Here is a 26,537-nt window from a genome sequence, read left to right on the forward strand (position 1 = left end):
AATCTGTGACTAAAATAGTTGAAATGGTTTTGTGTCTTCTCTTTGTGTGTTGTGTTACAATTGCACATACGCGAGACAAAACAGGAAAGTCTGTTAGTGCATTTTGGTGTGTAGCAAAATCTACTTTTGGGGCGACGAACTGGAAAAAATGCACTGAGATGATGTAAGCAGGTATCTAAAACAGTTTAATGGGATGTTAATGGCACAAACTGCTGGAGGGAACACTCTGTGCTGGCGCTGACCCATTACGAGGCTCTCTGCTTCCCTGCTGGAATATAAAGTGCCACCAGGAACGTCTCACATCTATCATCTTTCTATCACATCTTCTTTCAACACAACTCGGGATCACTCTGTACACTGTCTCAGCTTTTGTTACACACAGACACACACACACACATACACACAGGTAGACACACTCTGAAGAACAAAACACAGAGACATCATTCTCCTTGTAATCTAACCAGTCAGGCTACCTGTAAATTTGTCTTTCTTTCTGACAACAGCATGTAACCTGAAATAATTAGTAGAGCTATGTCAAGCATGCTAGTTTAAGTTGACTGAGTGGAATCCTAAAATACCAACTAGTTTTAGAGTGTGTGTGTGTGTGTGTGATTGGTTTTGAGCACACATTGGTGCATGTGTTGTCCATACATGTGCCAGTGCAACAGACTCCAGGCATTAACTTTGCTGCAATGAGCTATGTGCCCACACTTTTACAGCTTGGTGTAAAAGTGGTACAATGTGTTGTAGCGTGTGTATTAGTGCTTCATTTTCTGTTGGGATGTGGGCCTAATGCTTGGGATGCAGTGGAGGGTGAAATCACCGCAACTTTCATCTTTGTTTTTAGAGGCGTTGATTTGACTTTTTCTCTAGCTTGGTACAAACATTTATGACAGATGCATTTCAGTAAAGAGCTTCAGATGTGTGTAAGCTGCATTAAAGGAGCCTCAGTTTATAAGTATGTGAATTTATGTTACTCTAACAGAGCTGTAACTATCCCAGGTTAAACCAAAGTCTACGACTGTGTCACTTGAGTGGCTGAATCCATGTGATTTTCACTCTGTGTTGATCATCGACCAGTTAATTCATCTCCTTCTTAACTAACATGTCAGTGTGTATAATGTGTGTTATCTTTCCTTTGACTTTTTAGGCTTCTAACCATACATTAACCTTTAGAAGGAACCATTTCAGTGTCACATCCGATCTGTCTGAGTGGACCCCTAAAGGTGAGAATGACCTACTCGCACACAGGTTCAAAGCATGGTATCAAGGATCTCTGCTGCTATGGCAACATAACAGGAATGCATGTGTGTGTGAGAGAGGGAGAAAGAGAGAGACTATGTGTGTGTGTTTGTGCTCTGGTGGTCTCTTTGATGATCAATTCCAAGAGTTTGGCATTAGTGTATGTTTGAGGTTCAAGGAGAGAGGGAAAAAAGGTTGAGAAGAAAGAAAGAGGAGGAAAGGGAGACAGGGAGGGGCAGAGGAGAGGTTGAGGGTCAGCTAAACAAAAGGCTCTTTGGCCGTGGTTCCCCGGGTCAGGGCTTAGAGGGCAGGAAGTAGCGCAACAATATCCGGCACTTCAGGTTAGGCCCTCCTACCCCCACCAGAGTTCAGTCTCTCTTCCTCACACACACACATACAGGTCACCCAGTGTGCTTGACAATGTATGTTGATCAAAGGCAAACTCTGGCTCTTGGGGGGGGGGGGGGGGCAGTATAGGAGATTAGCCCTAGAGGGAGTGTGAGCTTGTGTGTGTGCGTGTGTTCATGTGGGCTGTGGGTCAGCAGGTCTTGGGTTATTTCTCTAAAGCCTGTCAGTCATCAATGTTTCTTCAGATCCTCCTGTGAATCTGTGAAGAGCTGTGGGCAATTTTTACGATTACACAGTCACACACACAGGGAAGTTTAGTCTCTTTAGCAGTCACGGAAAGTTTTGGTGATTGATACTGTTGTTAGCAGTGTATTAATAAGCATTGCAGTTATAGACTGGCATACAAATAAATACAAATTGATGATTCACATCTATGACAAATTTATTTGTCATTTTGCACAATAAAGATTTCCTGAATCTTCTGACTTAACTAAATCACATAGTACACATATTGTTTTACCAACATTATTTAAGCATCCAATATATTAGAGAGAACTTGAAGGAGACAGCAGCAGAGGCCACAATATCCCGACTATGGACCCTGCATTTCCCATGATGCAAATGACAAAATTACTGTCATTTTATTCATAAATTTAAAGTTTCCCTCTAAATTGAGCGAATAACACATCTATGGACTGCTGAAACATCTTCTGGGTAATGCTAGCCACCAAGGATGACGTAACAAACGAACAAAAAGTGTTAACCGTTCACCGCAAACTGTGCAAATCTGATAGTGGCGCCAGTTTGTTTTTAGTCACAGATGGGGTAAATAAAAATTCTCCAAATATCCGAGCAGTCCAGTAGTCCTTCCTATCTGTCAAGTGTTTCAGGGTTTAAAGGAAACTTGTATTTCAACCTGACGTGTTTCCCATAAATGTGGCCAATGAACTCTGTGGGTCATGTTAACTTAACACTCACCATCTCCACTATAGAAACACAAAGTTAAAATATAACCCAGGCTAAAATATACCAAAGCGTTCTTTGAAGGGCCAGTTTTAAAACATCACAAGTAAGAACAGACCAGCTGATCTTGTTTGTTTTGTCATGTTGATGCATCAAACATCTTGCTTGTAGTCAGAAGTAAACGTGTATTATAGGACACGTATTCTGTTAATCCAGAGTTTAATAAGTGGAGGTAACCAGGTCATGTTATGTACAGACACTGATGTATTCTTCTTTGTAGCCTTTATGATTTATGGTTCTCAAAGCGTTCTTTGTTTTATGGGCTTGGCCACTGTATTGATACAGATAAATAGCTGATGTGTTGTGTAGACAGATTGATGGAAATCCTAAGTCAACATACACAATAAGGTACTGATATCTGCCAACTTATTTCAACATGTAATAGCTTCTCTAGCAGAGCCGTAGCTGTTTCAGTAGTACAGTAGTAGGTGACATTTGGTAATGCTTGGAAGCTCAGGTTGCCTGCACATATTTTAGTCAGGTCATGGCTGTTTTTGTTGTGGTTGTTGTTGTTGTTGGCAGGGGCTACTTAAACAAGTGGTAAGGAGTCTGGGCAGGTTTGACGTTTACTTTGTTTGCTTCATCATCTCAGATGTGAACAGAAGTGACACTCCAGAAAATACCGCCTTACACGCTTCACTGGAGAGAGAGCAAGCAGACACAGAAGAGAGGAAGGTGAGTTAAAAAAAAAAACGTAGTTGGAATGGACTGAAGGGAGACAAAGATGAGGGGTGACTGTCTAGATCTGTGCGGTCAAAGAGGATTTAGTGTGATCGCATCTGGATGTGGAAAAGAAAGAAGGGAGGAAGGGTGACACAGAGAGAAACACAAGGCAGCGCAGTTAGACGCCGGGAGAAGATTTCTAGAGAAATTCGTCTTCCTGACTCACAGAGAAAGCAGTGTGCTCTGCGGCAGGGAGATAACAGAGGGAGAGAGTGAAGGTAGAGAGGAGAGGAGGAGAAGCCGAGCAGGTGGACATGAGCCAACATGTCGCTTGGGGCAGAAACTGTGGCTTCAGAGAGGAGAAGTGAGGAGAGAAGAAGGAGAAGGAGAGGAGAAGAGGAATTTTAATGACCCAGAAACCAGCCCAGCAGGTCTGGAGGGGTTGAATGCCACAGATACCTCCCTCGTCCTCCTCTAAATCTTCTGCTTCACATTGGAAGAAAAGACCCCTCCCCCCTTGTTCAGTTAAATGTCAGTATTATTATCTCCCACACCTTCATATCTAACCCTGTTATTCTACCAATAATTTGTTCCTTTTTACACCAGTGATCAGTCTTTGTGTGGTTTCTGTGTTGCTCTGTGTGCTTTGAATCCCAAGGTCCTGTTTCCATTCTTGTTCAGAGGGTAGTTAATGTTTCCTTTAAATTTCTGTTTACAAGAGCCTACGTGTTACCTTTCCTTTCTCCCTCTTCAGCTGATATCCCGAGCTTACCTTTGACCCATGTGTGTGATGTGCACGTAACACTCTGTCAGCGAGTGCTGGGATCTGCTATTTTCCTTTCTCCGTCAGACTCTGCACTCTGTTTCGCTCACTCAAGCCTCAGGAATCCGCCTCGCTGTCTCTCTCTTATTCTAATCAGTTTAGGAGCAGATGACTGACTGTCCTACTGTAGTTTTGCTGGCAGTGCTGAATACAGGGCTCTTGTGTGCATGTGACCAGTGAGTGTTTGTGTGTGTTGGCTCAGAGAGGGGTAAGGGGGGAGTTTTGGTTTTCATTCTCCGGCCTCGATTTGGTCCTGAGTTTGGTTGTGGCTCATGTTATATAAGCTCGCAATGATAAGCTACTTTAATATAACACAATCATTTTAACTGGTGATAAACATATTTTAATGTTCCTAAACTATATTATTTAACAATTTATTATTGTTATATTTATTGTTGAGCTATATGCCTTCTCCCCTCTACTAAACTATAAAAAAAATCTCCCCATGTCTCTCCTGGTTTACATTATCAGGCGCAGGTTATAGGAATACAATAAGCATGAGATAATATACTGTTTGTATTATTAGATTATTTTGGTAATCAGGCGTCTTCTGTTGCTGCACTTAGTCTCTCTGCACAACAGCCTCAGCTCAGTGGGTAAAATGCAACTATGAATTTCTTTGTTAAAAGCAAATGAGTGGACATTAACACTGACTGAGGCAGCACCATTGTGCCTCAGACATTGCTAATACTGTTGACCAGGGAATAACCTTGACGAAGGAGTTGCCATCATTGCCATGGTGACCAGCCAGCATCGCCACTGGCGTGCAAGTCTTAGCCACAGAAACTTGAGGTCCTAGGAAACAAACAGAAAAGAGGACGTAGAAGATCTCTTTCTGTTCAGGAAGTGGCAATGGCTGCTTTGCTTGCATCTCTAAAAATGGTATAAATGGTGCCATTCGACAGGATGTTGAACATGTGTTTAACTGTGTAATCAGCCACATTTTACTCAATGACTTTAACCTTATCTGCCATTTTTTTTTCTCTTCCTCGAACGTGATGTTCCTCATAATCTTAATATAGATCAGTGTGATTGTTAGCTGTGAGCATATGGGTTTCGGTGTCAATCGTTCGGTCCATCTGCCCAAAACTTTGTTCCAGAGCAAGATATCTCAAAGACTACTAGCCAGACTGCCATGAAATACATACAGTGTCTATGGTCCCCAAAGACTGATTCCTAATGATTTTGAGGACCTACTGACCTTTCATCTGTGTTGATCAATAATTTGATCTGTGGTATGTCATCTAAGAGACTAATGGACCGATAATCGTCAGATTTACAATGGACTTACACTCTGATGACGCCCCTGTCTTCTCATCAAGTGCTCACATCAAGTTATACTTGGACTCTTCATGTGCTTTTCTCTTGTGCAAAACTCAGGCCAAAATGTGAACTCATACTCAACGGAGCAGATTACAGTCAACTTTACTTAGCACATTAAACTCCCAAGGAGAATAAGTTGTTTTTAATGACCCTACTTCCTTTTCTCTTAACCCACAATCAAGGCAAAAATCATCAGCATATTGTTTGTTCTGTTTGTAACTTTCATATCGCTCTAGGGTCCATTAGTGGGGCTTAAAACTTAAGTAGCAGTTTGGTCATTGCTTTTGTACACTGCTACAAACTGTAATTTCTTGCGTCTTTGACCTTGGGTACACAACATCTCATTCTCACTCCCCCTCACTAATCATGTAAAAAGATGTCTCCAAAAACTCTGTTAGTCCTCTGCTCTTTCTTTTCCTGTTTCCAGTCTCTCTCCGTCTGTTACCGTCTCCTCTCCTACTGATGTGTGATACTCCTTTCTTCCACTTATCCTGTCATATTATGTTTCCTTGTCCTCCTCCCTCACTGACCATCCATCACTCCCAATGACAAGCACACAAAGACATCAGAGGATTAGAGAGAGAAACAGAAAAAAAAAACAATGAGAGAAAGAGTTGGAGGGCCCTTGGCTAGCACTAAGATTTCAGCTATATTGACTGAAGGAGTGGTTGTGGAGGATGATAGAAAGAATGGCACTCCACCATTTCCTGACTGGAAAAACAGTTTGGCAGAGTGGTCGTGCACATACACACACAGACAAACACACACACACACTCACTCACAGATACAGCTATGTTGACAGGAAAACAGCTTGTTGCCAGGACGAGTATTCATTTATTGCTTCCCCTCTGTCTCTGTGCACGCACCATAGGGTACCGACAAACACACACGCAAGCATTGTTCTGTACATTGTCCTGTATGTGTTTGTGCTTGCATGGCAACTGCAACTGTTATGCAATGCAAAATGTCAGAGATCAACTATGTAGTAACGGAGGTAAAGATGAAAGGTTTGTGCTTGTGTGCACATGTGTTTTTCTCTCTTTTTAAGTACACATATATGTCCGCTTGTGTGTTTGTGTGTGGGTTGTAGGACGACTGACTCACACGGAGGGCAAACTTTATCCCCTGTACATTCTCCACAGGAAGCATGTGTACAGCAGTTGCCTTTGTGTTGCGACAGGGTTCGAAATGAAGTCAATCACCTCATTTCCTGGCAAAAGGGCAGAGTGGTATGAGAAGGGGAGAGGAGAAGAGAGCAGGAGAAGAGGAGAGAAGAGGGGGAATAGGAGAAGGAATAGAACAGTAGAGAGAAAAAACAGAGGATAAATCAGCTTTTTATCACATAATGTCCAGGAAGTGTAGGCAGCAGGGTGGTGTAATGAACAACAAGTCGTCCTCCATCCACAGTTCATGACCTTCGGAGGATAAACACACCCCCTGCTGAAGTGTCCTTGAGGAAGCATCTGAATCCCTACCAGCTCCCTGGAGGTGTTATTCTGTATCTGCCCCTGATCTGTGACCGCCACTTGAAAACAAGAGACAGTTTCTCCACAGGGAGCCACCAGCTATCACATTCATTTTATTAATTATATCACTTAACTAATTCATGCTCCTAATAGAGCGATATGAAGACTTTAGCTCCACCTCCTGGCCTGTTGCTTTCATACACCCGCTGCATGGGAGGGTACACAGCAGGAAAAGATTGTGTTGAAAAAAAGAAAAAAAAAAGTTTGACTCAGTTCCTGTTAAGTAAGGATCAACATGTCTCACACACCACACATGCACGCACACTGCTCTGCATTCTGTAGTCTAAACATGTGGGTATGAGGCTATTCAGTCTTCCCAAAAATTATACACAGTAACCTGGATTTCTTACTGTTAGGAAATACGCATGTGGAAGTACCATACTTCCCTTTCACCCTCTCTCTCTTTCTTTCTCTCACAAACACAGACACTCTGCCGATACGTGAATTAAAGGAATAGCTTGACATTCTGGGAAAATGGCTTGTTGGCTTTCTCACCTAGAGTTAGATGAGAAGATCTGTCCAGTTAACATGAAGCTGTGGCCAGGTGATGGTTAGTTGTTTTTTTTTTTTTTTTGATAAAAAAAAAAAAAAAAAAACACAAAAGAAAAAAAAGAAAGAAAAAAGCAACAATTTGTGGTAATATGCTGAGTCATGTACAGGACTATTATTTGGCTGAGTGTAGTAATTTCCTGGATTTGCGTCGTCATTGTGAGGGTTGGCTGGCTCCAGTGAAGACACCGAGTAGTCACTGAATACAGCCAAGAAACAGTCCCACTCATGATTCCCAGTTAAACCACAAATTGTTGTTTTTACACTTTGAACAAACAAGATATAACAAGTTAATCTGTGAACCTCAGAGATGTCGGTAGGCAGAGTTTGTTTCCACCGTTTCCAGTCTTTGTGCTAAGCTATGCTAAGTGGCTTGACTTTCATAATTAGAGCACAGACATGAGAGTGGTATCCATCTTCTCATCTAACTCTGCACAAGAAAACAAAATGTCAAAACTCTTCCTCTGAAAGGGAAAACATTTTAAAAAAGGGGAAAAAAAAGGATGACACATCGCTGGAGAGAGACACACAATCAGAGACACAGTGAGATGGAGTAAACCACATAGGACAGTATAATAGAAACCAGAGCAGACAATACATGGAGGCGGATGGAGAAAGTAAAACAATCGAGCAGATAGAGGGGAGCAAACGTGCAGAAGGAAACTAAAATACAGACTGGGGTGGGAGTTGATGCAGAAGTAGGGAGGAGGTGGTAATATGGAAAATGTGCTGCTTGCTACCGGCTTTGTGCAACGGTTAAGTCACTGAGATTGTATGATTCACTTGAGGACTGCTGACCCATCTGGAACACAGCTGCAAGTGTGCTGGATGTGTGTGCGTGTGTGTGTACATGAGCCAGTGCACACATCAGTGTCTATGCTGCCTACGTGTGGGAGATAAAGCCACCATGTGTAAAAACTTTAGAGCAGTCTTGAGAACGAAAGGGTTTACCCCACCCCACCCACACACCCACACACATCCTCTAGATCTACAGAGACACGTACACTCACTAAATTGGATCAGTTAGCCCTCAGTCCCAGAGCTCACCACCAGCCCAGCTGTCACTCACAGAATTTCTGGGAACATCACGGGGAAGATTCAGGAGGATGTCAGGAAACCAGTCCTGATCCATTTATGAGGACTTCACAAGAAGTGAAAAGGAGAGATTGTTCTCCTTTTCTGTCTTTACTGCCCACTTTTCTTCTTACTCTTGATCACTAACACCTTTTCCCATCTCCTCTTAAAATTCCCACATCATTCCTCTACAAACGCCTCTTATAACTGGTAGCCACAACAATTAACTGACAATAAATATAAAGGTAAGCCAAGGCCCTACATGAACTATTCCACTCAAAATAATATGTTTTACTGGTGATACCTTTTTTTTACTGTTCTAATTTGCTCCATTGACTGTGTATAAATATATCTTTATAGAATATAGTGATATAGTGTATATATAGTCTATATTATAATCGTTATACAGTCTGATTTGCTCCCTGAACAAATGTGATTCTTGCTGACCCCTTAATTACTATTGCTATGACTGGCTATGGGTTTTCATTCTCAAACAGTATGCAGTTTACACTGATAATAGTGTCACATAAAATTATAATTCTTTGTAATTAAAAAAATATATACACGATATTGTGACATGATACAAAGGACATGAGACATGATATTGTATTGAAAATATAAATATTAGAAATAAAAATATTAGAAATAAAATAAGCCAAACAAGACAAGTCCCCAACTAATTGGATCTGCCAGGTTACTCACTCTAATTCAAATTATAAAGCAAGAAACAAAGAAGAAAACAAGACAAGAACAAAAAAAAAAAAAAAAAAAAAAAGACTTGTGTGGTAAGCATTACCCTAGCTCAGGAAAGGAATTTGGCTGGAGTTTAAACTTCTCCAAAACCAACACGGCAGGACAGAACAGCTAAAGTTAGACTCTGGTAGTCGTATCATCCACAACAAGAATGTTGTGAATGTAACCTGTGGGGCTTTAATGTAACCTGTAGCCCACAATATAACAGGGTTGTGTGAAAGGCTCCTTGGCCTTCAAAACAGCACGATTTCTGCTGTATGTGGTAATCTAGTTACCCAGAATTGCTAACGTTTGCTTATGTTCAAACAGATAAGCACAGTTTCATCCCATTATTATATTGTATTTACACCGAATTGGTCTTCTGGTTTTGGATAGGGTTAAGACAAAAAAAAAAAAAAAAAAAAAAAAAAAAAAAACTGAAAATGCCAAGTAGGCTATGCAGTCCCATGGATGTTGTTTCAGCATGTGGAATGATCCAAAGCCTGACAGGTCTGTCGTGCCTAGTTACGGTTGTCAAACTACGACTGGATAAACTCCGTTCTTCAAAGGGGTTTAGTAAGTGGTCAATTGTCAAAAACGGTGAAATCACATTTTCTTACACACAAGCAAGGTGCTCCTTTGTGTTTTTTTTTTCCCCAAACAGGCACACTCTGGAGCAGGCTGTTATACAATACTGCCTAAACCTATCCACACACACACACACACACAAACACACACACACACATGCAGTCATGGTGAAACACGCCATTGTTATCCTGGTAATGCTCCCCAGTGCATGTCAGCGAAGCTGTCTGCTTTTCTGGTGTCAGACCCGTCTATCCTTCACGCCAGCGGCTTCATGACCTACTGCCTAGCGTGCCTCTGTCTGCATGCATGTGTGTCTGTATGTGTGTGCGTGTATGTCTGGAGGCTCCCGGACTGCCAGCTGCACTATCAACATGCCCAGGGAGAGCCTTGCCTCGCAGGATAGAAAAGGCAGAGAGGGGCCGTGACCCACCTCTTTCCACGCTAACGCTTCCATGTTAACACGAATACATACATGTCTGTGTGTGTGTGTGTGTGTGTGTGTGTGTGTGTGTGTGTGTATATATATATATGTGTGTGTGTGTGTGTGTGTGTGTGTGTGTGTGTGCGTGTGAGAGAGAAAGACAGAAGGGCAGACAGGATTCAGTACAATGGGGGGGGCAGAGGTGACTTGGAGGGCTTTCACATTTCATTAGGACAGCGATTCACACATGTAAACACACACACTAGCACTCACACACTTCCTGCCCACCTCGTCCACTCCTCATTTAGCATCCAATTCACTAACATGTCTGTTCCCCTCCTCCCACATGCTCACATGCAAACACGCACCGCACTCTTCTCGTAAGACCTTGGCCCCTGCCTCAACCAGTAGCACACAAACACACACGAATTTGCACTCTCTCATGCAAATATGTCAACCTCTCACAGGGAATTGGACATTAACTCCAATTCACGCATGCACTTTGAACATATGATCAAAGTGGCATGCACACCAGCAAACAAAGCATTTCCATATTCACAGTCTTACATGCATGTATGCAGAATATCATGCAAATATGTTTTTTATTACCATGCCATCAGTTCCCTCAGCACACAATGCCTTCTTGACACACACTTTAGCTATAGGTGGTGTTTAACACGCTACACCCAGAAACACACATGCAAACAGCGCATGCCAGCTGCATGTCATAGGACCAGGACGTCATTTGGAGGGGAATGTCTTTGATCTTGTATTTATAGAGACACAGACGGACAGACTGATGGACAAACAGCCAGATGTAGGACTGAGCAACAGTGCACAAAGCCACCATGAGGATCACCTCGTCTGACAGAAAAAAAAGAAGAGGAAAATGTAGAAAAAGAAAAGAATAAAATGATTCCTTATGTTCAATTTTTAACTGTCATGTTTGCAAATGGTTTATGTTCATTAACCAAATACACTGCTTGAAATTATTCAGTCATTATTTCAAAATGAACATGATTCAATCCAGTGATATAATCTTTTAAAATAACACTGACAATGACTCATAACCAGTTTAAGCTGTTATGAAATATAATGCAGTTTTTTTTTTCATTTTAATACTTTTATTTATTTTGTATGTTACAGCAAATTCTGAACCTAAAATGTTTTTACAAGATAAAATGTCCTCCTCATATTAGCTGCCACACTTCAATGTTTAAATGTAGGTCAGACAAAACTGGATCTTCTCCACAGGACCAGCAGAGCCATCAAAGACCCCCAGGAGCTCCTGGCCAACAACATACAGATGTATGTTTACACTGTTTTGTGAGAAAAAGGAAAAACATAAGAGTTGTCTGATTGTAGCTTGTTTAATGCAAATCAGCGTGGCAGCTTTAATCTGATTATTTATTTTTATTCATTCAAAATGCTGAATTGCGATGTGGACCACTGTGTTCTAAATCCAACACCATTTCGGGTAAAGTGAGAGTTTAAAGGATAAACATGTTTTGTCCAGAAGCGATTAGCAGAAAGCAAGTTTGAAAAAGCAACATCAGCATGAATCAGCACTGCTCACGACATATGGTGCATTTTGGTCTGTTGCTGCTGACGTGTTTTTGCACATTCATTTCTAAAATCAGTCACAGGTCTCCACACTGTTCCCTTTCTTTCTCTATATAAATGTCACATTACTTCCTGAATCGCTGTAGAATTGTCCAGCATAAAAATAATTGTAGGCTGAGGTTTTATAAGAGGAGAAACAGGATGTGTGTTGAAAAGGATATGCCTATAGGTATAATAAATAAGGAACAAGACAAACAATAATTAAAAATGCATTTTCAAAATGACTTACACTAACATTTTCTGTAGAAAGAGAGGATTTTTAACAAAATCTATCTATATTATCTATCTATCTATACCTATACCTATACCTATACCTATATCTATATATATATATATATATATATATATATATATAGTAGAACCAGACAGTCTGCAGACACAGCCATACAGCTTTGATCCTGGTTTTTATATGGAGTGGGTCAGACATGCAGTGTATCTAAGAGGAATTCCTATTATCTCACACATGTTCTCCAACCGCACCATCTGATCACTCATGTTGCCCATATGGTGCGTTACACACATCCAAACACATTGCACAAACACACCAGGGATGTTCCCAGAAGCATGTGTTTGTGTATACACGTGTGCAGGATGTATGCAGCCGCACAGCTGTACGCGCACACAATCAAACAATCCCACCGCATCCACTCCTCAGTTAACACTTAATTCACTAAAATGTTTATTCTTTGGAGCTGCGCCCGGCATGTAACTGCCACTTGGTCTTACAGTTCCTTTCATCATCACTCTTTCATTTTGGTAAACCTTTCACTCTCCACCCCTGAATAGGACTAAATCAAATGCTCCTTTTTCAGGGGTGTTCCAGTGTAGTGTCCAATACCATCTGTGGACAACAGAGATGCCACTGTAATGTCACTAACCTGGACACTTTAAAGACCTCTCTGGCATCTTGATATCTCACCCACGAACATCATAAACAGCACATCTGACATCCAGCTTGAAAGAGCTTGACTTCACGCCAAGAATGCAAACTCTCACAGCTCACACACCAAGTGTATAAAAACTGTCTAAACTCTTGGCTCTTCACACTCCACACATACCTCTCTTAGGATATCTTAGCCTTTTACGAACCTACAAGACATGCTGACACAATTATGTAAGCTCACATTATTCATGTATTATGTGTGACACTGACAAAAGTCATTCTGTGCTTAAATGACTGGGAAGGAATCTGCATTGTTCATTGTGAATCTGAGGCTCAGTGCTTAATCTGGATCTTGATCCAGGCCACAAAGTGCTCGTTTGACGAGGCACCAGGGCAGACCTAGGTCGCCTCTGTGTAATGCGCTCGACATATTTTGGCCGTAGCTCCTCACAGCTGCTTCCACAACAGCGGATCAACTGCCAGACCTTCTCGTCACCCTCCTCTGGCACAAATGACAAATTTCTCAGAGGTGACAGTTGAAATACGCTATTTCCAAGCTGAGCTTTCCCGGCACATCCTTACAGCAGGTTTGTGCTCATGAGGTCTGTAACTCTTCCTGTCATTTGATACAATTCACCACCAGTTGCCCTCACAACTGTGTTTGTTATTCGTGGCCAGCACAAACGTCTCAAAGGTTCCAAGTGCAAAGAGTGACTTTTCCTTGTCATTGCGGGAAATGACAAGGAAGACTAGTTTTAAGCCGCATTAATTTATATTTCTATATTAATAATGAGGCAAATGACTATAAAAGGGTTTTTAAAACCCTACAGTAAAAATTCAAAGCAAGAATGTGTGTGTACAAATGTACAATTGTGTGTTTGTGAGAGAGAGGTGGGGGGGTGGATTCCTACTATTCTGTTTGTGCTATGCCCAACACTCCCAGCATCTTTGTTTATAGCTCTCCTCTGCTCTTTTCACACAGAATTGATGAGAAAGACACACACATTAAAAACACTGCTTTTGGCAGACACAGGGGGCACACACACACACACGCAGACACAAACTCACACTTACATGCTGTGCTCCAAAACCTACCGCAGTGACCTTTCAGATGCAGATGGAACAGCAGCTTCCCTCTACTGCCAAAATGTCAACATCTTCTGCTCTCTCTCTGCTTCTAAGACAAGCCAAGTTGGCAGCAGGTTAGCCTTCATGTCTGCATCTCCTGTGCACAGCGTTCTAATTATTAGATTTGTTGAATAATATAAATATTCCCACATATTCATTCTATGAAACAGATGACCCAGCCATGGTGCACTCTGCCTGTATCCACACATTAAAAGAAGGTAATATAATCTTATCTATTTGTTTCTCCGAGAGTACACTGTGAAATCCGGGGTTTATTGGAGTGAAGGAATGGAACCACGTGAGCGTTTGTTTTGGGACTGAGCTCAACCTCAGGGGTCACCATAACTCTGCCAGGGGAAGCTGAGCCTGTGTCATCGCAATCCGGATAGTTATGAATTTCAACGCCTGGGTCTTGCTGACCTGATAAATAATGTCTTTCTGACCGCAGCTACACCTCCACACCTACAGCATGACTTGCATTCATCATTGCAGTCATCATCAGCTACGCTGCCAAAAAAAAAAATCAATAAATAAATGTACAATCACAGGATAAATGCAGGTTTGTTTCCTTTAAATGTATAGGTGAATCTACTTCTAGTTTCCAGCTGAGTTTCACTGTCTAGGAAATAGGCCTCGATAGGTGGCACCGCGCAATGGCATACATTTTCTATGAGCGAAGGGAATGGAGAATATAGAAGTTTAGCGCTCTCTCTCTCTCTCTCTCACACACACACGCACACACACACACACACACACACAGATCCACATGCTTGCATGCAGGTTCACATGTAAGCGTGCAACCCAGAGAGTAAGGAAACTATTTATGGTGTAAGTGGGCAGAAAGTGTAAACACATGTCTGGCATCCTTTGAAAAGACAACTATTTCACTCCTTTTCTTCCCTTCATCTCTCTGACGGCTCCCCACCCCTCACCTCTACCCTCCACCATATCACATTCTCCTCTGTGCCTTTGAGCCGAAGGGGGAACATAAATCACAGGACACGAAGAAGACAGGAGGGGAGAGGCGCACGCAACCATTTGAGCAAATGTCAAAGGCAGAGACATTATGGGTGCGGGTAGTGCGGCTGGGTGTATTTTGCGTGGGTGGGAGGGCGAACACAATTCCTTCCTTAATGAAAGCAAGATATGACAGAGGAGATGTCACCAGGCCCTAAAACAGTTGCGAGGCGCCTGCGGTGCCGTGACACAGGTGCTTCTGTCAGCCTACCCTCTCCACCTCTAATCTGTTCATTTTACAGCCTCCTCTGTCTCCATTCATCCCTCACACTGACACAGGGAAATACTGTTGTCATGTTTGATATCATCGCATTGCAATCTGAGGCCGGAGAGGTGACAGAGCCTTAAAAAGAAAAAAGAAAAAAGCAAGCAATGTACTTTTGTGCCATTTACTCACCCACCCTTGAAGTTTTCTGTCCTGTTCACTAACATAACTTGACATTACATAACTTGGGGGCTTTTCACTTGCTGTAGCAAATGTATGATTTGTGGATGTCACGGTTTACAAAGAAAAAAAAAAGCAACTTTAACTCACCATTAAAGTGGCATGGAGAAGTTGTTGAGAAACAGGTGGTGCAAGAGGTTCGTGCTCGCAGATGAGGACCTACTGCAGGTGGTGTGCTAACTGCTAACACGCTAGCAACCTGGGAACATGCTCGAGCTGCTCAGTCTCCTCAGGTCCTGTCCACACCTGTCATTAACCTGCGCCTCAGGTGACCTCTTGTGATCGGGTCTCGCTCCGCGGTCTATATGCAAATTAACACTCGCGTCATTTCCGTTTGACCAAACGAGGTTTTGTTTTTTTTGTGTGAACAAAAGTAGTTTTTCGTTTTGAATTATTTACACGTGACCCTGGGGAATTAATTTTCCTATATTATGACATTTCACAGCAGTTACAAGCCCGTCACATCAGCTCCTCTTCAGCTGTAGTTAACAGAGTAAAACTGTGTAAAAAATAGTGGACCACTCTCTTTCCTTGGCACCAGCTCAGAGAGGAAATTGAGAAAATTGAGGTTTTGTGGAAAAGGACAAAAAAAAAAAAGATAAACTCCCTCTTTGCACCCTCCAACACATGCCACATGTCAGTGATAAAACATTAATAAATGCTGTTCCTCTTTTAAGCATCAGAAGACAGAGGATGTGTGACCAAACACCTACCCAGTCACACTTCAAACCATCTGTGAATTATTTTTACAGTGGCAGGGGATTCCATATATACCCAACACTTTGGGAAATGACTACGTGACCAATTTTGAGTTAAATACCTTTTAAATCCAATAATCTTGGACTCACACTCTTTTAAATGAATGTCACACTCGCCTCATCAGATTCTTGTTCATCTTTGCTTTTTTTTTTTTTAGTGTGATTTTATACTGCACAACTGTGGTTTTATGTTAGAAATCATTAGTTATCTGAAGTGACAGAAACAAACACTGATAACAAGTAGGGGCTAAGAGATTCATGTTGATCTCATAGCCATGGAAAGCCAATGGCACAATACTGCTATTTTTACACAGTATCATTACCACACAGACACACACACGTCACAGTGCTGTGCCATGCAGATGTAAGAGATGTAGGGCTCCTTGAGCTAAGCTTTAGGCCAGAGAGAAAAGATAACTCAAAAAGAATTTGTCATGACGATAGGCGATGTGTCATATATATTCCTTAGGGTGCGATCGGAGTGAGGTAAAACATACCAGCACTGCCAGGCAAACTCGCTACCAGGAGTCTAAGTGAGTGTAAGTGTGTGTGTTTTTCCCCTTGTTCCCTCTTGCCTGTGGTTGGTCAGTATGTGTGTGTTTGTCCCTGTGGTTGTGTCTGTGGTGTCACCAGAGCCAAAGTAATCTGGCACAAACATGCATGCTTACACATGAGTTACAGAGAGAGAGAGCACCAGCCTTGTCTGGCATTGTGTTGGCAGGCCTTTTGGCATCACCTCCTCCCTCTGGCTCCTCCTCTTTGCCTCCTTCCTTCACCCCTGAAGTGCACGGTTAATCCCTAAGCTCTATCCCCATTTAAAGACAGGGACATCACGCAAACCTGCCTGTCTGCATTGCATTCTAACACACACACACACACACACACACACACACACACACACACACACACACACACACACACATACACACACACAAACCCATGCCCTCAGTCAGTCACACGCACATGCTGCTTGCTCCTGCAAACACAGGGAAAGAAAGAGAACAGCTCAGCAGGGAGTTAAGCACTGCAGTGGCAGCAGCAGCAGCAGGCCGAATATCTGTCTGGTTATTTCCAAAATGTCTCCAGTGGCAGGCATGTGACGCGCTTGGATGACGAGGTAAGGAAGCGAAGGGACTTTCGCAGATGCTCTTCCTCTGCCAATGGGTTATACGTCCGTAGCTGTATGGTCACACTCTCATGTCATGCACTGTGAGCATGTTTGTCAGATAGGGATTTGTTTGTGTAGAGGAACTTTTAACTAGGATCTTGAATGTACGTGTGAACTTTGCTGGTGAAAACTGAAAGCAGGAGTTCTTATAGAAAGAAATGTTATTTACTTACCTTTTCATGAGAATTGAGATCTTATTTGTTGTTGTGTCATGAAGGGAGATATTGTTTCACTTACTCCTTTTATCTACTGATCCAATGATCCACCTCCCTTCACAGTGAAATTGCTTGTTAAAAATCCTAAAACACTTTTCTCTTGCACTATGAGGACCATAGGTTCTTTGAGGCCATGATCTTACTTCTCTTGATTGTTTGTAATCCTGGTGATGTAAGACCTACAGATCCACTGTTGCACTCACTGCCAGTCCCTGAGGAAATGTGCGTCAGCTGTATACCTAAACTGACCTCTATTGACATGTAGCTGTCGACCTCTAGTGGGCAAAATGTGAATCCTGTAGTTGAACTCTGTACTTAGCTGCAGTTGCTCAAGTAGAACTTTTAACGCTTATTCTTCAGATCATTGGGCAAAAAATTACCATGCTGATGTGACTGTAATGGGATGGGATGTGGTGGGACAGTGAGCATTACTCATGAAGAAACAAGGATGCTACAGAAAAGAGGAACAAGCCATTTGGTGTTTCACATGTTTATCTTCAAATTGTAATAATCTGCTTAATAGTCTAAAGGAAAATTTAATTTTTAGTTAGAATTCCAGTTTGTTTCAATCTTTGGTTGTTAACAGTTAAAAAGCATTTTTTTCCAGCTTGAGCTTGGTTGAAAACACTGAGAGTGTGCCCAAACTGAGAACTGAATAATAGTCATAACTTTTTTATGTCTCTTTGTGATCATTTTGCATATTTTACACATAGAGGCATAACTCAAAAAGTGGGCAAATGAAACCAAGAGAAAAGTGAAGAAATATGGACGGTATTTTATCTCATTGTCACAGCTGCAGTGCCTCTGTCTTCCTGAGGAGGGCAGCAATGACCTGAGACGTCTGTTTTACCGTCTAACCAAAGAAGAAGAAGGGGCCGGCGTACTTCCCGGTTTATGCTGACGCGTCCCTCTTTTCCTCGTACACCGACGTGTCAGTCTCCTTGTGCCCAGAGCTGAGCAGCACTCAGGCCGGTCAGTCCGCAGTCATGGCTCCCAAAGGCAGCAACAAGCAGCAGTCGGAGGAAGACCTTCTCCTCCAGGACTTCAGCAGAAACCTCTCAGCCAAGTCCACGGCTCTGTTTTACGGAAACGCACTCATCGTTTCTGCCATCCCCATCTGTGAGTACCGGAGGCTGGCTGCTGCTAGCTAGCTTAGCTAACACTGATTCATTGGAGGAAGGAAAACAGGGAAAACTAGACGAAATATGAAGTTGTCCGAGTTTCTACAATGATATAATATCACGCAGTATTTCAGAGACACAAGAAAGCATAGTAAAAAATTACATAAACAAGAAAAAGCTTTAATATGCTAACAGTAGCTTGGGTAGTAAGTTGGGACAAATCAATGAACTCCCAAATTTTCAGTTTATTATGTTTAGATCTGGGTTATTTGAGAAGGAGGAATTAGATATACTGCACAGTCACTGACTTGATTTAATGTGAAACGATAGTATAGTACAACTAATTGATTCTTATTTTTCCAGGGCTCTTTTGGAGGATCTGGCATATGGACCTCGTCCAGTCTGCAGTTTTGTACGCTGTCATGACTCTGGTCAGCACCTACCTGGTGGCCTTTGCCTACAAGAACGTCAAGTTTGTTCTCAAACACAAGTAAGTTGGAAAACACACTCTGCATGTGTCTTTTCTGCAGATTTTACTGCTGGTTGTTTATAAGAGGTTAGATTTGCACTTACGCTGTTTTACAGCTTTTCATAAATCACCTACATAAATCACTATGTACATCTTTTTCCTTATTAGTCAGTGTCAGGTAACAAATTACAGCTTTGCTTCCAAGTATCAGAATAATATTTCTCACAGACTTCTTGCTGTTTTCTTTTGGTCCTAAAGAGTTGCCCAGAAACGTGAGGATGCTGTTTCCAAGGAGGTAACCAGGAAGTTGTCTGAGGCAGACAACCGCAAGATGTCTCGCAAGGAGAAAGACGAGAGGTGACACGCGCATCATTTTGTAAAGTCATACCTGAATGTTTTGTGTAGGAGGTTTGTGTGTCACTCATACAGTGCATGAGCATAAAGCTTAAATGTGGTGCGGATGTCCGGCCTCAGACAGCAGTCACACAGCCGTGCATTGGTTAAAGCTGATGGTTATGTTGATGTCTTGGAGTAATTAGCTGGTCCAGCATAACACAGACACTGCTCGGGTTAGTTATTCAACTCCCACTCGGATCACTCCAGAATTTGTCTGCCATTTGTTTCTGTGGACCAGCGTCCCAAGACATATTCTGTCTGATAACTGTCCATGGCGATGAAAAGGATTAACATGCTGTTTTCTTTGTTGCATTCATCAGGATCCTGTGGAAGAAGAACGAGGTTGCTGACTACGAGGCTACCACCTTCTCCATCTTCTACAACAACACTCTCTTCCTGGTTCTGGTCATCATCGCCTCCTTCTTCTTGCTCAAGAACTTCAACCCCACCGTGTATCCTTTCTGTCACATGTCACTCAGCACTGATAACACGTGGGATTGACGAGGTTATCACAATTAAAACGCATCACACAACTCTTTTTACAGCACACCATGCTTTTCCTCAGCAAGCAAGATCCGATGGTGATGAAGGCATCGAAACGTCAAAAACATTTGCTTAATTAAGCTGGAGAAGAATTGTGCGACATAACACAAACTTTACACTGACATAACAAACTTTACACTGCACAGTCGTTCTAACAGATCTCAGGTTATGTACAGGGGGGACATTGTTCACATCCAGGAAGGCAGAGAGATATTCTGATTATTTTCATGCATGATGCAGATAAACAAGTTGTCATCCAGCATCCAGTCTTCATTTCTATTTTTACCTTAACTCACTTTTTTTCCAGCAACTACATTCTGTCCATCAGTGCCTCCTCAGGACTCATCGCTCTGCTGTCAACCGGCTCCAAGTAAAGGAGAAAGGGGGGAAAAAAAGTGTGAGGAAGTGGGGGGGGGGGGGGGGGGGGGGGTGGGAGGGGGAGTGGGTTTAAAAAGGGTATACAGTATATTGTTTTTCACTCAGTTTAGGAACAGGGTTTGAGGGGGGACTGGAATATCGCATTTCAACTTCATGAAATTCATGATCAAATGTCTGGAGGGTTTCTCCAGGTCTGTCTTCTGTTTTTTGTAACAAATAAAGCAACCAGGTATACTTGTCTTCTGTGTGTGTGTGTGTGTGTGTTATTCGGTTCGCTCCAGGGCCCTTTTAGAGTAAGATATTAAGTGAGTTTTGTATTTTTAAGAACAAGCTTGAATTGTGTCGTTAAACTCAATCAGGTTTAACTAAACCGGTAGAGAAGCTGATGTTTCCATTGGCAATGCATTTATTTATAATCACACTTTCATATAGATTATTTACAGTCGAACCATTGTTCAGGAGAGGAAATAAAACACTTGATGGTTTGCATGTCACTTTTCAACCAAAAAAAAAAAAAAATCAAACTCAACGTCACTCAAGTCTTTTCCATCCACGAATGTACATGTCGTAGACAACATTGATATGTAGAATAGATGACATAGGTTGGATGTAGATAAGAACAAAGTCTTGGGTTAAAACTTATGTGACAAATTGCAGGATTTTTAATGACCTGTTCCCCATTGTGAAACTGATGCAGACTGAAGCTGAAGCCGGTAAAGACTCAGTGCCCTTTCTGAAGATAAACCGATGCTTCATGAAGAAAATGGCTGTTTGAAGGAGAAGATATTATTCCAGAAAGATTATATGAGGGAAAGAGACTAAATGAAGGCCAAGCTAGAACAACAGAACATATACCGTGACAAGCTGTAGGCCAGGGCTCAACACAGACAAGGATAACAATTGCAGGAAGTGTACTCTTCATTCTGAGTCAGTTTCCTAAAAAGTTACCTCTACACAGACTGTGCTGTGAGAGTCTTGTTGCTTTGTTTTTGTCCTAGTGAAGTAATAGATAACATACACTGTAGACTGGACAATCTGATAACAAGAATCTGTAGTAAAACTGCACTATTCTCAGATTTGTTTTTCTGTAGGACAGCATCCAAACACCATGTAACAACTCACAATGAAAGACATCCCTGAATGTTTCGCCTGTAGCGGGACTCAAGTCAAGGCACTCTGTCAGGTGGAAAAGTCTCGACACACAACAACAGGCCATGGTCCTCACAACAACCTCACTGACTCGAACTGATGAGAACCTTGTTGACTTGCACAAAAAAAAAAGTACCACTACTGCATGTGATATCACACATCTTACAGAGTAACAGCAAAGGAAATTAAATTGTTTACCAATAACTGTTTTAGTATATAGGCTACTGTAGTTGCCTATTTTGAAGTTAGTAGAGTCAAACGGGTGTAAGACATATGTCTTGTAAGACAAAAATCATTTACTGGATGTTTTTTTTTTTTGTTACTAAATGGCTAGTCATTTACATTACAATGATGACTAAGTGCTGGTCAGGTCACCCTCATTTGTATTTACCACCAAGCCGAGGGAAAAAGCCATAAGGAAGCCGATTCATTGTCCAAGGCCAGACTTTAAATAAACCATGAGCCAATTGCTGCTTATTAATGTTTTGTTCCAATATGCGTAACAGAGTTTTTGGCAAAAGCACAGGTAGTTGTGATCTACTGAAATTTCCTTTGATTAAAATCTAGAGGGTGTTTGAGCTGCAAGTCAACAACTGTGCACAGAGGACAAGACAGTGATTCAACTGGAACCTGGCCAACATTTCTGCTGATCCCTGCGATGGCTTGTTTTCCAGATGAAAAAGAACGAGAACAACAATGCACGGAGGCGACAGCCATGAACTGTGAGAGCTGAGCCACCTGGTCAGAGACAATGACTCAAGGTCAGGTCATTAGACAATGCTTAAGCTCATTACTTATGTCTCAAAACAGAAGCCCACACTTTAAATATGTGCCATTATTAATACAGATTCCATAATCTGACTACACTTTGCAAAATTAAAACAAATTAAATCTTGTTCCTCAAAAAAAGCTCTATGAAGTATCCATCAGGAGACAGAAGTGGATTCTGCGACAGTGTAAAATCAGGCTGGAGGACAGGGATGGGATGAAGAGCAGATTCAAACACTGCAACTGATGCAGTGACACTGCAGAGGAGAGACAAAATAACTCTATATACATCTTATTTATATCTTAGCCATACAGTACAGTGAAGTTCTCATATGCAAGAGAGGCTTCTTCATGGTTTTGCTTATGTTACAAGGTATGCCTTAACATTTTATGTACATGTAACATCTTCAAACAAAAACAATATCTCAAAATGTCAAAATAAATTTCATATTTGTTAACTATTCTAGAATAAATACTGTAATCTTTGCCACATCCCAAACACCTTGCCTATATGCCACATTGTGCCATTAACAAGCAGTTTTTGTAGTTATTGTAACCATGACCACCAGGATGTTGCTCATCCTTTTATTACATAGATTTCATAGATTTATTATATGCTGAAGTTCATGTGTGCAAGGTTCATTGAGGCAACCAGCTATGCAGGTTCAGTTCACAGGCAAGAAAGAGGATGAGTCCATAATAAATGCAAACCGAGAGAGAAGTAGTTCGCTTTTTTTTTTTCTTTTTGCAAAGCGTTAATTTCCCCCTTCTATGTTCCAGCGAAGCAGAGGAGCAGTTCCTCAAGGAGACCACATGGAGGCAACATGCTTCATTCTCTCCCCTTTATGGTGTCCCAATCCCACTGACACATGACGTCCCTTAATCCTCTGCTTCACAGGGGCTCACGGACAGCAGACAAGATTGCAGTATTTTTTGATCAGACTCCTTTTTGTTGTTTAATTATGTGCTTTGTAGAAAAGGGAAAGAGAGGCACACTATAGCTGGGGAAACATGCATCTATTGGTTAATACGCTCAGGATTTGTTGCTTATAATATCTACTGAACACTATTCTGTACTAAACTGAATACAGGACTGGATACATTTGGTAGGTAGTTGAAAGCAGCTAATTCAAGCTAACAGGGAACCACTTTGTTGAGGCCTCATTCATAAAGCTCTTTTTTCAGGAGCAGCTCACTTCGTCATTGCCAAACGTCGCATTTCACGGGGAAAACAAGACATTTTATCCCATGATGGTTGTTTTGTTTGCTGCACTGCATAGCAATTTAATGAAAGCACTGACCAACCTAACTGACAGGGGGCTGTTCATGCAACTGAAGCGTCTTCATGTCCACTTTCCTGAGGTACCTCTAATTTTATAAGTCTGAGGTGCTTGCACTGATGTATTCAGCTATGGTACAGTAATTCTCATAAATAAAACATGTGCTCAATATGAATTTTGTGCTCAAATTAAATTACTTGTGGGTGGAAGTCTGGACACTGGAGGGGAAGGCTTGAGACTCGAGGGTCTGAGTCATCTGCTGAGCTGGGAGTATGTGAGTGGGAAAAGTGAATAAGTAATGGAGCTGTCTCACTCACCAACTACTATCAAGATGCCCTTGAGCAAGGCACTTTTACTTTAAATACTCCTGTACAGTAGTTACTTCCTGTGTTTATCTACAACTGTAAGTGAAGTGTAAAGCTGGATATCTCTAAAAAATGAGGAGCTGTAGTTGCGTACCTTGCCATCTACTTTAAGATGAAATATCAATTAAACTCATTAAATTTCTAAACGAGGCAGCTGGAATGAGGTTAAACCAGGATGGAGTACTCTAAATGATGTCAGCATGGCACTGGATCTAACAACGCTAACATGGGATAGGCTAAGCTCTGCATAGTTATATCTGAATGGGCCGGTACCAATCAGGGTAACACCTTGGTCGGGGTAGCACAAAGTTTCAATTCAATCAAATGGATCAAGTTGCATTTGAGGCTGCAAAAAGCTGAGTTTGTTAAGCGTTTCTTGGCTGAGCTGGACTGCACCTGAGATGAACCTGGTAGACCTGATCTGAGTAGGACAAGTCTCAAACAGAGATGCGATGCTGGGCTTAGCAAAGCTGTCTGTTCCAGGCTGAGGTGGGCTGGAGCTGGAGCTGAGTGGGGCCCAAGGAGAGAACCATGGACTTTTAACATTGAATGGTGGGTCCATGGTAGCAGTATGGTTAAGTAGGTAGGTTCAGCTGACCTCTCGGTAGTCCACCAGTCTGGTCTAAGAGCGGTAGTCCTTCTTACTGTACGGCCTGTTGCTCAGGATGTGATCGATCTCAGACACCACATGAGAGGTCATCTTAGGAAGGACCTGGGCAAAAGAGAGGAAGCAAAGTTACACGTGCCTGGAAGCAAGAAAGAAATGAGATGTACAGGGAGATGGGCATGAGATGAGCATGTTTTCGATCCACAAATCAATAGAACTGGAGGATAGTGGAGGATGAAGATGAGGAAACACAGGTAAAAACAGCAGTGTGTGATATGTGTTTATGCCTGTTCCCACCTGTATGGCCCCGAGGTTTTCTGTGAGCTGTTCAGGGTTGGATGTTCCCAGAAGGACTGAGCTCACTCCTTCATTTCTTAAACACCACGCTGAAGAGAAAGAGATATTGATGTTCACACAATGTCCACTTGATGGCGCACTGCTGCTTGTTATTGTCTTAAAACAGATCTCAAACAAAACTGAGCTTTTAGTCTTGTCCTGTACTTGGAGTTTCTGGATAACACATAACAATTTATCCAAAATCACAGTGTTAAAGGACAAACTGTAACATTACATTACCACCAGCCACTTTTTTTTACTGCAGTGCAGCACTGATGTTTTTATAATGCATATTTTTGAATGCACATATTTCTTCCTTCACCGCACTTCAATTATTTTATCAACGCATAGTAACGCAGTTGAAAGCACTAATACATTTGAAAAGTCTTGTGCGCTCATGTGTCAGTGGGAAGCTAGAAGGGAAATCAAACCCAAGAGACAAACAATAAGCAAATACAGACATTGTTTTAAGGGTGACATGAATTTGGTCTTGTATTAAAAAGGTTTCTGTCTGACAGTCCTGAGCAGTTACGCTTTCAAAGCCCCGCTCAAGGCTGCTTCCACAGTATTTGTTAAAAGAAAGTGCAGGTGGGCAGAAAAGTCTTACCCACAGCCAGTTGAGGCAGAGTGCAGCCTAGCTTTTCAGTGATGTGGTTCAGCTCTTTCAGCTTGGCCTGCTGCTTCCTTCCATCTTCACTTACTATTTTCTCCTTTAGCCACTGATACGACTAGAGGTGTGTGGTTGGGAGATCAGGGAAAGACAATATGAGAGAGAGAGAGAGAGAGAGAGAGAGAGAGAGAGAGAGAGAGAGAGAGAGAGAGAGAGAGAGAGAGAGAGAGAAACATTAAAAATATGGACAGATAAAATAGGACAAAGTATGTAAGTATATAATTAGGGTCCAAGATCGGGAAGAGAAGTGAAGTAACTGAAGAGAAAAAAGTCAAGGAGAAGTCAAGAGGTGGAGGCTGTAAGTGCTGATACTCCAGGCACATTGCATAATGTAAAATGTCCAACTGCGCAAACAGAGAATCAGCTAAGGTGCTACCGTCATGACTTCATTTAATTATTTACTTCAACGAAGACAACTTGTATTGATGACTGTTTCTTCTACACCTATCAGGGACATGGGCATAGGGGTTGGGATGGATAGTATGACCCTGAAAGCTGGGTTTTAAACTTTTCAACATTTTGAGTCTGTTACATAAAACCTCAGCTTGTCATTTTTACTTTTCTGTTTTTGTGCAGATTAAACAAACAACATGTACGTATGTTAGCATGTTAATTTGTGAAGTTTAAAGGTGCTGGAAGGTGTTCCTCTTTCTGTTGCTCAAAATTGAGTACAATGCAGTAAAGAACAGTGTAATAAAAACAACAGAATAATAAAAACAAGACTCTAAATTGTGGCCAGTGTAACTTCACTGAGTGCACTAAGCATCTGCCTAATGCTGTGTTGGACTCTTGTCATGGCATTTAATCAAAAAGGTGTTGAAAGTCTTCCTCAGGGACACTGGCCCATGTGTTTGTCACAGTTGAGTTTTTCACAGTTACGCTGGCTCAGAGTAGATATCTGCTGGA

General features: G+C 41.8%; 2 protein-coding genes across 4 annotated transcripts in view; one reads left to right on the forward strand and one right to left on the reverse strand.

Annotated features, from left to right (window-relative positions):
- Nucleotides 1-18,427: 18,427 nt before the first annotated feature.
- On the forward strand, nucleotides 18,428-20,695 carry ssr3 (signal sequence receptor, gamma). The gene is made up of 5 exons (XM_041046268.1): nucleotides 18,428-18,668; nucleotides 19,034-19,160; nucleotides 19,398-19,496; nucleotides 19,856-19,987; nucleotides 20,386-20,695. The coding sequence occupies exons 1-5, from the start codon at nucleotides 18,536-18,538 to the stop codon at nucleotides 20,450-20,452; spliced, it is 558 nt and encodes a 185-aa protein (XP_040902202.1). The 5' UTR covers nucleotides 18,428-18,535; the 3' UTR covers nucleotides 20,453-20,695.
- A 1,159-nt stretch (nucleotides 20,696-21,854) lies between these two features.
- kcnab1a (potassium voltage-gated channel, shaker-related subfamily, beta member 1 a) overlaps nucleotides 21,855-26,537 on the reverse strand; it is a 98,591-nt gene continuing 93,908 nt past the window's right edge. For all 3 annotated transcript variants that reach the window (XM_041046875.1, XM_041046877.1, XM_041046876.1), the window contains exons 12-14: nucleotides 25,569-25,689; nucleotides 24,923-25,011; nucleotides 21,855-24,730 (exon numbers count right to left, since the gene is read on the reverse strand). In XM_041046875.1, coding sequence (XP_040902809.1) covers nucleotides 24,641-24,730; nucleotides 24,923-25,011; nucleotides 25,569-25,689 — 300 coding nt within the window. In that variant the 3' untranslated portion in view covers nucleotides 21,855-24,640. The remainder of the gene's footprint in view (nucleotides 24,731-24,922; nucleotides 25,012-25,568; nucleotides 25,690-26,537) is intronic.

This window comes from Toxotes jaculatrix, chromosome 9, assembly GCF_017976425.1.
Source record: "Toxotes jaculatrix isolate fToxJac2 chromosome 9, fToxJac2.pri, whole genome shotgun sequence".
Lineage (NCBI taxonomy): Eukaryota > Metazoa > Chordata > Actinopteri > Toxotidae > Toxotes > Toxotes jaculatrix.